This window comes from Seriola aureovittata, chromosome 10 (assembly GCF_021018895.1).
Source record: "Seriola aureovittata isolate HTS-2021-v1 ecotype China chromosome 10, ASM2101889v1, whole genome shotgun sequence".
Lineage (NCBI taxonomy): Eukaryota > Metazoa > Chordata > Actinopteri > Carangiformes > Carangidae > Seriola > Seriola aureovittata.
The window spans coordinates 7,732,095-7,745,200 of record NC_079373.1 but is presented as its reverse complement, the minus strand read 5'-3'; the positions used below and the strand labels follow the sequence as shown (position 1 = coordinate 7,745,200).

Sequence of the window (13,106 nt, the reverse complement as noted above, 5' to 3'; positions counted from 1 at the left end):
AGCTGAACAGGTTGCATGGTTTTAGACCCGATAACAGACGCCTGCTGCGGCTAGGGCTGCACGATATGCAAAATAAATCACATTGCGATTATTTTGGGCAGATATTGCGTTTTCAGTTGGAATGGTCGTTTTTGCATTTCATTTTTACAAAAGAAAAATTTGTTTTTTGTTCGTTTTGTACCAAACAAACATGTTTACATGTTTTGGTGCGTCTGGAGATTATGATTTATAGGCCGGGACGTCTCGGTAGCACCACAATGCTGACAATGCACAATATGGTTTGAGACATATTTTATCCTTTATCAAAAAAAAATCTCAGCTCCTGCGATTTGATTCTTGCACTTGGTCATATTCCGATTTCAATTATATTTCTATTAATTGTGCAGCCCTAGCTGTGAGTAAAAACAATATTATGAGAGTGGTGAACCAAAACAGTAAATTTGTGGCCAGACAGCTAAACGATGAGCTGAAACTTTAAGGGAGCTGCTGATTTGTGTGATAAATCTGTGTAGGTTCATCACGACCAGTGACCACTTTCACAGTGTCATATCTATATTGATTATAACAACTTTAACTCCACAGAATCTTTGTCACTGTACAGTGGACGTTTCCATCTGACTGCCTTGCAATAGCAAACCTTTTTAAATGTCAGGGGAAAGTAAGTGTGAATTAGGGTATATTTCCCATCACATTGGTGGAAATGCGTTAATTGGCGTCATGAATGTCAACAAACATCTGCAAGAAAACTGGAGAGTGTTGAAGTGGTTGTTGCCACTGTTTAGTGTTGCCAAAAACAAAGAAGCAAGCTCTGCAGTCTGCTAAAATACAAACTAAATCCACAAGACTAAAACCAGAGAGGCAGTAGTAGACAGATATCATTATTCAACACTAAGGAAGTTGCTCAAATGCTAAATATAACAAATTTCCACAAACAAACCACCAATGGCTTGCATACATTTCTTTTCAATTACACTTTCTTGCAACACAGAGGATAATTAAATGGATTTTCTAGTTCTAGTCGACTTTTTGAATTCAACACATAATTTGCACTATATGCTTTGATGGAACCACAGCTATTGTCTGTCTCTCAATCTCGGTTCCTCCCTCCGTGGCTGCCTGCTGCACTCTTTCTACATTTGTGTGACATTGAGTTGTGAACAACTTGATGGAAAAACAATCTCGCAATTTTCCTGAAAATGACAACTGCATTCACTGACTAGAAACATGGGAGGTCACACACTGTCAGCAGGGACACACGGAAGAAACAGAGGAAGAAATTCACATTGTTTATTGTGAATTGGCAGTGAAGGACAGGGGATTTTTACAGTAAGAATGGAAAGCACCGTGTTGTAGCAGCGCCAGACTGAAAAGGAAACAGGATGAGAGAAAAAGACTTCCCAGCAAATGACCAGGAAATAACACTGGGTTAAACTAACATCTATGCCACATATATTTTGATTGAATGTGAACGTAGAAAAAAAGGGGGATATATACATATACTTAAACACATTGTCTTAAAACTGTCAACAAAATTTTAACATGAAGGGCCATGAAGGCAAAAGACAGATTTATCTACAAATGCACCGGTCCACAAGAACAGCCAATAATGCAGAGCCTTGCTCAATTGATTTTTGTGCTTAAATGGTGAAAATTCCGCAAAAATTTGGCAATTTAGCAAATTATATAAAACCTATTGACACAAAACAAAACTGGGGTTTTTCTTGAGACCCCTGGGCGCCTGGGGCAGTTGCCCACTTGGCGCTCTTTGTCCACTTTGTCTGGTTGGTAGCCTCGCCTTGTATCTGCCTCTCCTCACAAAATAGGTGGTGCTGACAACTTGGTGACATTGTGACTAGTTGCAGGGCTAGTTGGTGAGCTACTCGCTAACATGCTTGCCAGCCAGAGACATACTGAACCTGCCACAATAGTTAATTTATTAACTAGACCAAATTTAATAAGGTTTATTTAAGAGTCTTTATTGTCACTTGACATGAGCTTCAGCCATCGTTGTGTTTACAAGACAAGAGGTTATTATACTCCTCTTATATTACCTCTGAGCAGCGCTATGTCTGCAGGGCAGATTGGGAAGTGAAAGGGCTGGCCAGTTAGCATTCTAACTTGAGAAGAAGAAAACACATGACAGAGACAAGAGTTAACATTTGGGATTGCTTTCCACCACTGGAGACAGCTGTTGGCAAGTAAAGGACTGAAGTTTGATGCTGAACTTTCAATGTTTCTTCTAGCCAGGTAAGTAACAGCTGTTAATGCTAACTCTGGTTATGTAGCAAGAGCAAAACTTACAAATAGCTCCTTTAAAGCTACTTCTTTCAAATTAGCTTGAGAGCATCAACAAAATATCCAAAAAAAGGCAAGTTCACCCTTTAAATAATTAAATGTACAGTGTATGCAACAGTTTAGAGACAGAAGAAGCCACAAGCTGGCCAATGACAGCACCTGTCTTCAGCTTTGTTTGTATTTCCAGTTGCTGAACTCCTCTTCAACTGTCTGTCCTCTGTCATATCCCTTTGTGCTTCTTGAAGAGGGCATACAGGACCTTCAAGGTGGCAGTGACGTCCTCAGAGACGATATCTGTCACATAATCCCCAAAGTAGACATTTAGTGCATGTTTACAATGTACCATCAGCATCCACAAAGCCACTGAGGCAGCGAGAATAAGAGGATGCTTTTACCAACATTAGCTAATAACTATTCTTACAAATCCGTCCTTACAGGTCATAGATCAGGAGGACTAAAAAAAAAAAACAACATGAGATGGAAATTTAATCAATATGTCCTTGGTGATATGAGATCCCAACAAAATTGCTCTCAGTTGTGAGATGCACTAACTGAATGAATGTGACATAAAGATTGACTCCACGACTGGCTAACCTAATTAATGCATGCAGTGCGCTCCCGTTTTAGACCTGGAGTGCTGGGATTCCTCATTCCATCACAGCAATTATGCCCGTAATTAAAAAGATACTAAAAATGAATTAAATTAGCTACTTGCTCCTGGCTTAGATTAATTGTGCTGGTCCTTACATTAACAGTTATCATGTTAAGGACTTATTTTACAATTACAGGCTACAGTATATGGCTGGCAGGCAATATTGTGGGGATGAGTTAGTGTGTTAGTGATTGTGAAAGGGAGATTGAAGCTGAGAGAGATTACCCAGCATCTTGTCAATAATGTATCTGCAGGGAAGTGAAGTAGGTCCATTTGCTATTGATTGATTCACACACTTAGGCAAGTGGGTAACTCCCCAAGACAGTCACTTTGTTTTACTCTTCTCCTCTTGGAGTGATTTACTCTACATGGCCAAAAGTGGACTCCAAACATTACACCCATCTGTGATTTTGAACATCTTATTATTAAACATAAAGGCAGTCATATGCTGTTACAGTAGCTTTCTACGGCCTTTGCTATTTAAGCTTTTTCAACCTGACTGCAGGGATACGCTCCCATTCAGCCACAAGAGCATTAGTGATGTTGGGTGATAAGGTCTGCCTTTTCCAATTCATATGATAGATGTTGGATGGGGCTCTTAGATCTCTGATCTCCTCAGTCCCCACAGTAAATCCAGACTCCTCAGATGTTCTGATAAGTTTACTCCTTGCTTCATGTTTCCAGTCAAATAAAGGTGATTAAGCCTTCTCAGTCACTGCTCCCAGACTGTAACAGTTTACTGCTCAATCTAAGGTCTCCATGTATTTTCTAATAAATCCCATTTTGAGACGCATCTTTTTATACCTGCGTTTAAGTCCCCTCAATTATTAATATGACTACATGACTGCTTTAATTTTGTCTAACTTGACTATAACTTGACTTGACTGGACTTGAACAGGAAACACTTTCACTCACTAATAACTGTAAGCCTCTTAATACAAATATGTTTTATGCAGTGATGTAAAAGAAGGTTTTTCAAGCAAAACTGCGATGTGAAAAGTTGTTGCTTTTCCTTGTCTTACATTATAGTCATTTTTTTCACGATTTTCTGATAGACAAAACCAATAATTGATTAATACTTGGTAGATTAATTGATAATGGTAATAGGCATTTGTCAGGTGAATTTATTGACTCATGGCCTGAATTCCTTTGTTATATTGGTTGTCTTTTACAGATTTTTTAAATCAGTTGTTTGTGTCATACAGCATAAATAATGATAAAGAGGTACTTAAATGTTGTAAGTCCCAAAATTAGTTTTACTTATTTAGATTTGTATCTGAAATAGACTTTTGATTCACTTAATGTGGTAATTGACAGTGTACAAAAAAGCTATGCTAATCTCATTTCCAAAAATGCAAACTGGAAAATCTGGTTATAAAGCAATGCTCTTCCTGCTACATTATTTTTGAAAGAATTACGGTTTGAGATCTGATAACTAATAGTTGCAGGCTGGAACTGACAAACACTAAATTTCAGTGCCGAGATACAATCAGAATATTTCTGGGATTTGCTGTTATACAGTAGCAGTGCTCATGAATACAGATAAGATATCTTTCTGCAGACAAACACGCACAGACACACATACACACACACACACACACAAAGGCAAAGCAGATATAGCCATAACAGTGAGGTTAAATCTCTGTGTCTATCGTGGGTGCCACAGTGACATAGTCCCCTTAGGACGGTCCCCCTGGCTGCTCATCTCTAAATGAATGATGATGACTCTGGGCCGAGCCAATCATTCGCAGTGATACTCATCGGGACAAGAGTCGCGCTCATTCATATTCCACAAGCAATTTCATCTTTCCCTCCAAAACACTGTCAGACTCACACTCCACCGAGCAGTTGAGATTAACTCAGACTACCAGAGTGAGCCCCCTCCTCACCAGACAAACAGATTCTGGCGTTTTCCTGTCATCCTGATAAACGCTCTTGATGGAGGATATCATCTGAATTAGTCCGACGCTGCCGTGTCATTTTGAAGCTCCACTGTTTTTCTGTTCCAATCATTTTACTTGCAGACCTTCTGTTTTTGTTGTTTTCACACTCTGTGCCTGACATTTTAATTTGAGTAAAATCACTTGTCAGTGAGGCAGAGTGTGTATGGTGTGAACAGTGAACTTTCTCACCTTGTGGGTTAACCCCAGGCATTTGCAGGCCCGTATCATTCAGGAGGTCTAAGGCCAAGGTCACATTGTGAAGCTAGAGGTTAAAGAGACATAAACACAAAGTCAATACATCACATTTTCATCTCAGTAATTTAACACTGTACACATATTTGTACAGACAACACTGTTGTAAATTTTCTTCAAGACCAACTCATATACAGTAGGTTTCCAGTGAACCTAGTAATATCTCACTATAACGATGTCTTGTGGCCGCTATAGTTATTTATACTTGCTACTGACCCTTGCTACGAACCCTAACCCAAAATTTTGAACGTGTCCTTTAAAGAACTTTAAAGGAATTTAAAACTGAATTTAAAATAGAAACTAAAATTCAATGTGCCACTGTATGTTGATAGATTTCTATTGTTCATACATACTGTTCAGAAAGATTTTATATATATATATATATATATATATATATATATACATATATATATATATAAATAAAACAGTTAAGAATCCGCTATAATGTATTATAAATCAAGCTGAAATATAATGTTTATTACCAGAGGCTTTTTAGTTTTTAAGGTATAAAAAAAAGAGTCTAATATAGAGTGTCACAGTGTCTTTATACAATAAGTAAGTCATGAGCTCATCATATCTGGGATAAAAGAGTCATAACTTTTTCATGGACTCATCCTATTGCTTCAAGTAAAGTGAGATAAAAGATATCATTTAAGTGAGCCATGACACAGTAGTAATTATGCATCTACTTTTATTATGGGAATAGTAAAATATTAATTTTATCATACGATGCATTGTAATAGGCATGATTTTGGATCAGGTTTCTGTACTGTCGCTCATTATCCACTGCGCTCTTGTGGGAAATTACATTAGCTGAAATTAGAAATGAAAAAAAATGTTTTATGATCTTTTTACTTTTGAATTAGATTAATGGAGGCGCCACAAATCTATACTTTCACAAAACCGCAGTTATAAAATTAAGTGAATTATTATTGAAAGTGGTCATTTTTCTTTAGTTGATTGATTTTTAATAAATAAATATATTGCAAATGAAACCCATAGCACCTGTGAGCATCTACAGGCTGATGTTGATGATATTTACTAATAAAGTTGAGTGTTGTGTATGTGTGTGTGCCTCTGTCCAGTGTAAACGCATCATCTCTCTGATGATGCACTTCCCTTATTAATGTGTTGTGAATCTCTACTGAGTCCGTACCATCTCAGAGTGATTGACAGGGGTCAGGTTGAAGTCACAGAGTGGGACGAAGAAGCCTTCCAACTGTCCAATCAGCAGCAGCAGAATCACACCATCAGCAAACTAGACACAGGAGGTGATATAATCTCAGAGGAGGTAATCAGTGATGATTCTGTTTTTTTCCACAGGAAAGCCTGTAAGTGCTCCAAAACTGTTTTCAGCTGTTTGTTTACCTGTTTGTCCATATCAGCCACCTGCAGACCCATGGTAGACATATTCTGGTTGACAAAGTGTAAAATGGCCTGAAAATGGAAAAAAATTAGGAGGTAGGGCAGTTTGAAATACAATCTGACCTCATTTAGCAGAAATATTAAAGCATTAAACATGTTCCATTCTTCATCAAAACCTGACAAAGTGTTTTGTTTGTTACGGTCAACAGGTTGAGGTATGATAATATCAGACCCCTAATGGAATAGAAGCTTTTTGATTCTGCACTCCACATGACTGCCCTGAAATTAGTGCTGAAGCAATTCAATTAACGGATTAGTCAAACAACTGAAAATTAACTGACAATTATTTTAATAACTGCTTGTTTGAGTCGCTTATCAAGCAACAAGAGACTGCATTGATTCTAGGCTCTGTGAGACTAGCAAGCGAAGGACATTACTATCCCTGAGTCATGCTATTTATAGGTAAATGTGAACTAAGCTAAATGAACAAATATTTTCTGCTCTCCTATTTTCTATCAGTGTAAATTTAATATCTTTAGGTTTTGGGCTGTGGGGTGGATGAAGTCCCTTTCTGAATATTTTTCTGAATATCTTAAAGTTTTGAATTGCTGGTCAGACAAAACAAGAAATTTAAAGATGTCACCCTGGGCTTTGTACAGGTTCCACTATTGTCTAATGTTTTATAGACTAAAAAGTGAAGTGAGTTATGAGATAAAACATTTTTTTTTAAATAAACTGATCTATTCCCTAAAAGCACAGCTCCAAATAATATAAAATACCAAAAAGAAAGAATTCTGTGCACATTTGATCCTAAATCTACATTCACTGTCCTTGTATTTCAGGTACAGGTTAAGTTGATAATTATATCATGCTTATTTTTTTCCTGTCTTAACCATTGACTGTAAATAAAGATGGACGTAGCCTCCATGTCATCGCTCATAGGTTTCTGAAGAGCGGTTTTGAAGCTCAGAGTGGGCTGTTCCACCATCGCCATCTTGGCAGTGCTCGACTAACTCCCGGCGAATCCAAAAGTGAGCAAAGAGGTGGGCCGTGCAGGGAGCCAAGACTTTGGTGAGTGCCAGTTTGTGGCAAGCATACGCTCCCATACCTGTCAGAGTGCCACACCCTCAAGTACTTTAAGCCTTAAATTGAAATGGGTGAGTTATATAAAAATTCATCCCTGTTCAGTTGCCACAAAGGAGGACATTAGCTATAGAGACCAAAACTGTTTTTTGTACCAGGCTGCAAACATGTTTATTTCTTCTGTACAGCTTCATTTTTAACCCCCGGAGATTGCGGCTTGGTCTTAACACTACAAAATTTGTTCTCTCACTGCCACTGGAGGTGAGAGAGTTAACACCTTAAACTACCTCAGCACTTCTCCTTCACTCCCCGTCATACCTTCTTCACCGTGTTGACCTTGTGAGCCTCAAGCTTCAGCAGTTGCTCGATGGGATCTTCCCCTGGGTGATCAGACAGCCAGAAAAGTGTGTTAAGTCATCGTAGGCTGTATTGAATGACATTCAAGATGTCGCATTAGCTCAACTTCGGACCGCTCTTACTCACTTTCAGTATTGCTGAGAGAGTCTGAGCCTGTGTTTCTGTTGAAGAAGAAAAAAAAAACATGAGGTGAACCCTGAGTTTTTTCCACACATCTACAGAACCACACATGGAAGCAATTTACTCACGTATCTTCTGTTAGGACCTCTGTCTGTACATCTGATTTGATTCCCCTGCTGCTGACCTGGATGTAAATTGGAGTCAACCAAAAATTGAGCAAAAATTGAGGTGTGTTTGAAACAGATTTGGAGCAGGAAAAGGTGCTAAAGCTCGAGCTAAAACTCACTTCCACTGCCACAACTTCAACCTTCACATTCGGTGGCAAATCCAGTTCAGGCTGGAAACACTTCACCATGGCAACCAGCAGATGAATAGTGGCCAGGAGGTCTTTGTTGTGGATGACTGACAGACGAAGGGCAGAGACCAAAACACCACAGAAATCAACTTGCAGTGATTGGACAGAACTGTCCACCACTCAGTATGGAAGCAAAGTAAGGCTGTAAGGATTTGATTCTTATAAAACAATGAGCACCTGGCTGTGGAACTTATAATCCTTAAAAGTTATCAATTATAAACCTTTAGATTTTCACAAAATCAAAGCCTGTTTTCTATCATATTTATGGCTGGCACTTATTCACCTTTAGCCATTTTATGTTTACATTGTATTATTTAAGTACTTCTCTATACTGTAGGTTTCATTTTTAGTGGCAGAGTCTGAAAAGGGCAAAACTTGGAGTATAAAGAACAACTTCATTTGAGACACCAGTGTGTTTCAGTTGGTCTCGCAATAAAGTTGTTTGTTACACTACAAGTGTTGCTGGGGTTTTGATCTCTTCAGATGTTTTTCCCTTCTCAGTGGACCTTGAAAGCAGAGCTACATTTACACAGTGTCAGCAGAATGGAAAGAACAGGTTGAGTTGTTCTGACTTTAAGTCTTTTGACTTGAAATGATGATTTGAATGAATGAACTGCCTAGAGTTAAATCGACCCATTAAATGAAGTTTTTCAAGAAACAAAACTAGAATAGTAACAGACTTCCCAGCATGCATTACTTGAGAGTTAAAACTCTCCAGAGACTCTCCTTTTTTGTAGCTTGAAGAAAACAGACATGATGTAAACTTGCTGTGTGTCTTCAATACATGCGACGGTATGTCACAGTTGTCTCTTTTCATAATAATGAAAATGCTGATGAAGATTAGCACTGAATTCAGTCCCTACCGCGGAACACTGTGATTTTTAACAAAGTCACAATGACCAGTCAACCACACCTGCTGTGTTTGTACTGACTCTGGTAAAAAGAAGCTTCAACAGCTGAAAGCTGTAAGTTCTTTATGTTAAAGAAAAACTGACTCTTTACTTTAGTGAGGAGATGGAAAAGGAAAGCAAGATTGTGTGTAATGACTGTCCATCTGACCTTATGTCTTATGTCTCCAAGTGGAATAAACTTAAAGTAAGTTGCAGTAGAGGGTCACTAGATCAATATGTTGACATCTAAATACCACTTCATTTGAAATGCTACAATTTGAATTCCCCTTTTTTTCATTTCAAGTGGTGCAAGTTCAAAATAAATAAATAGTCTTAAAAATCAATAAAGTGTATTCATGTTGCTCAGACTGGTGAAATTCACCAAAATTCAAGATAAGAAATTCAAACTTGAAAATCCAGGTTTCCAAGAATAATCAATCAATCCTGGATATATTCAGGTTGTGTTTTTTTAAGTCACATGATCCATAAGAGAGAAATTCTTCAGCGTTTTGACTAAACGCTGAACTCTTGAGTTTCACAGTCAAGTGTTCAGTTGCTTATAACAATGCCGATTATTATGGCCCTTCTTTGCTTCCATAATTGAGCACTTGTAAATAATCCACTGACAGATAATTAAAGCAGAACCCAGTAATATCAGCAAATTTTATCTCCTCCAAAATCCCTCACAGTTGGTATAAGCTAACATGGCACCCTTGAGCTAGCACCAAATCCTGTTGTAATTTGAAGTCGTTGCCAGGACAGAACATTTGTCCACTTGTTGCTGTGCTGGTGACGGCCGGTCAGCTGCATGACTCACGTTTGATGTTCCATTTGGTCTGGCTGCTGTCCCGCAGTCCCAGTCTCTGGTCCAACTCCGCCAAAATCACTTCCAGTTTGCGGATCTGAGCAACGCTGGTCAGTGATATCTCCTCCACGGGCAAGTTCACACTGGCCAACCTGGCTGGAGAAATCAGGAAATTATTACGTGTAAAGGCTGGAGTTATACTGGCAAGAGCAGTGTTCTGGATAGCAGAGCTGACAACTTTTAGGAGAACTTGAAAGGGAACCATTTGTTAGTTTTCATCGTCTAATTTAAATTATGATTAAGTTGAAGTATGTTAATGTTAAATGAAATATAAATGGGGGCGACAGTGTAATCATACAAATGTGTATTAACTCACACAGCAGATGATGAAACACCAGTCCATCATACAGATCCTCCTCCAGACTCTGAACCACTATGTGCTCCGGATTTAAAGTCTTATTGATCCAGTCAATCAATACCTAACAAGACACGATTCATCACACAGTGAGATGCATCAAACACTTTCATCTCCTTTTATACATTTTTCGGTTCCCAGTGTAGCAGATGAGAAACAGAATGAAACCTCATTTTGTAAATTCTCTTAATCAATTTTCAGAGATAATATGCTCTTGAAGTGGATGGAAAATGATGACAAACACACTGTGCTCTCCAAAAATAAAAAATAAATATTTCTTTTCTTTTCCTTCCAAAGTCTACAAACAATATATGCCAGGATTATTTATTCATTCATTGCCAGTTGCACAAAGCACTTGAGCGTCTATCTTTTCCAATCAAATTGTGTTTTAAAGTCTGATCCAGAAGACTCTGCTGGGTCCTCGCTCTTCTCTAATCTGTCTCCCATCACCTCTGATAATTATGTTCATTAAAGTTTCATTGATCCTTCCACCTCTCTCCCTGCATCAGATATTATTCATGATCTTCACGGCACACATACATGCAGGCTCTGTAATGTAATTCCTGTGTAGCATTTATCTCCAGCCCACTAAAGACATTCAGGGATTCTTGGATCTGTGGTTGTCAAGGATGGGCTTTGATGTTACAGTAAATGTTGAATGGAAGACAGAGATTCAAACAAAGCTCTATCAGGAATTCATCTCTTACCTGCTTTAGCTTTTCAAGTTTGGGGTCTTTCAAAGACGTTGGCTGAATGAGCTTTCTCTTCTCCCCTGTGTGAACACACACAACCTGCACTGGTCAGTTAGCATTCATCATACATTTTACTTATCTATTTTACAAGGCCATTTATATTTTATTAATGTTGTGAATGCAAGATGTAGCTCCTTAATTACAATACAGGTACTTTACATTTACACTGCATGCCCTACATGCATTTTGGATGTATTTTTCCTCTCAGCCATTAGTTTCCTTTCCTTTATACAAGATGAAAACCGAATAGCAGAGCTCATTTTGGGGGCTGCAGTTTGTAGTACTGTTGAATTGTATTGCATTAAACTGAGAGGTGTTTCTAATATTTAGTCTATCCCACTCTAAAGCAGGATATTTATCAGCTTACCAGATGCATACATACCCTGGAAAGACTCAACGTTCACAGTGTCCTCCTCTTTGTGATACTCAAAGATATCAGCCTCCATCGTTCCTCCTCGAGAGGAGATATTCACTGCAGGTCAACAAAACCTGCAGATGAGTCAATTGTGCTTTAACACATTGAGTGGAAGTGCTTAAATATAAACCACAGCTGAAATAAGAAACACTTTTTCCAACAACATGTTTGGCAGAAAGTCTGTCTCAACAGGGGCTTAGTAAGTGTCCTTGACCATGTTGCTTAACTTCTGACTACTGCAGGGAGTTTCTTGCGACCAGCAGCAAAAGAACTGATTGCACTGACAGAAATTCTTGTACCTCCAAATTTCTGCTTCTCAAAATGGTTTTATTATGACTGCGGGTGTTAGAAGTTTCTAAAAACACAGGCAAGCACACGGCCTGTGTGCTTGCCTGTGTTTTTAGCAACAGATCTGGCGAAAACCCTATAATAGTGAAAAAGGAAGAAGTGTAGTTTCTTCACTTCCTTTTCTCTTTTTTTTTTCAGTGGCACCTTCAGCACTTAACAGATGAGGTGCAGTACAGTAGATCCCCACAGATTTTCAGGGCTGCAGCTCTCCCTCTGAATCATCTGAAACATTTTGAATCATGATCTTAGACAAATTATAGCAAACACATAAAGTAACACATTCTGACAAGACGTGACCTGGAGCGTGTCAAACTGTTGTTTCCTGGATCTGGAGAGGAGAAAAGCCTCGATGAGCAACTTTTCTTTCTCTGTGTGTTTTATGTGTGTGTGGCTTCCTTTTCCTGAGGTTGACAGTAACTTTCAAACAAGGTCATAAACAAAAGTCTTTTTGAACAAGCTTACCTTCACCACTCTGAGCGTCTCGATGGAATTGGGTGACTTCAGCTGCACTGAGTTCCTGAACAGATGTCAGCTCCACAAACTGTCAGAACGGTGATATAAGAAGTGGAGGGCAGCACTCAATCTGAATGAAAGCTCCTGTGAATTCTATCAGCGCAAAAGGTCTGACTGCACTCAATTTCAAACAATTGCTTTAAAAGAAAATAGCATGTCACAGGGTCGAAAGGGAAGACAAGCACAGATAACAAATAAGAGGATGTGGCAAAAAAGAAGGTAGCACTTCCTCTTTTTGATACTGGCTTTGCAGCAGGGCCTTTTTCTGATGAGGGCGTTTATGTTTTGTGTCACGCACCGTATTTGAGATCTTAATAATAAGTACGTGTCGAGGGCAAGAGAACAAGGAGGAATCTTGGTTACAAATGTATTGTTTGGAAAACCACACTTAGGAGGGCCGAGAGAAACGTGACACTCGGAGGTCTGAACCACTCAGGCTCGACTCACACGTCTCCATCTGTGACCAGCCAGATCAATTTGCTGTCATCTGGTCTCCAGCCCTCTCCATTCTCCAACACCAACAACAAAAGACGAGAAGAGAGAAAA

The 13,106-nt window shown here is 38.8% G+C and overlaps 1 protein-coding gene across 2 annotated transcripts; it reads right to left on the bottom strand.

Annotated features, from left to right (window-relative positions):
* Nucleotides 1-1,273: 1,273 nt before the first annotated feature.
* On the bottom strand, nt 1,274-12,776 carry parvg (parvin, gamma). 2 transcript variants are annotated; one of them, XM_056388273.1, is made up of 13 exons: nt 12,510-12,776; nt 11,667-11,756; nt 11,240-11,304; nt 10,494-10,596; nt 10,130-10,273; nt 8,354-8,469; nt 8,196-8,251; nt 8,074-8,108; nt 7,909-7,970; nt 6,511-6,579; nt 6,299-6,400; nt 5,080-5,152; nt 1,274-2,589 (listed from the first exon to the last, which is right to left on the bottom strand). In XM_056388273.1, exons 2-13 carry the CDS (start codon nt 11,728-11,730, stop codon nt 2,516-2,518), a joined length of 963 nt encoding a protein of 320 aa, XP_056244248.1. In that variant the 5' UTR covers nt 11,731-11,756; nt 12,510-12,776; the 3' UTR covers nt 1,274-2,515. The 2 variants fall into 2 exon arrangements, with proteins under 2 accessions (XP_056244248.1, XP_056244247.1); XM_056388272.1 differs by having other exon boundaries at nt 11,667-11,773; nt 12,510-12,775.
* Nucleotides 12,777-13,106: the final 330 nt, after the last annotated feature.

Coding starts and splice junctions, on each gene's coding strand:
- parvg (XM_056388273.1), bottom strand. CDS start 11,730: ATGGAGGCTGATATCTTTGAGTATCACAAAGAGGAGGACACTGTGAAC. Junction 10,274..10,493: donor GGTGTTTCATCATCTGCTGT/GTGAGTTAATAC, acceptor TGATTTCTCCAG/CCAGGTTGGCCAGTGTGAAC. Junction 7,971..8,073: donor CTCTCTCAGCAATACTGAAA/GTGAGTAAGAGC, acceptor CTGATCACCCAG/GGGAAGATCCCATCGAGCAA.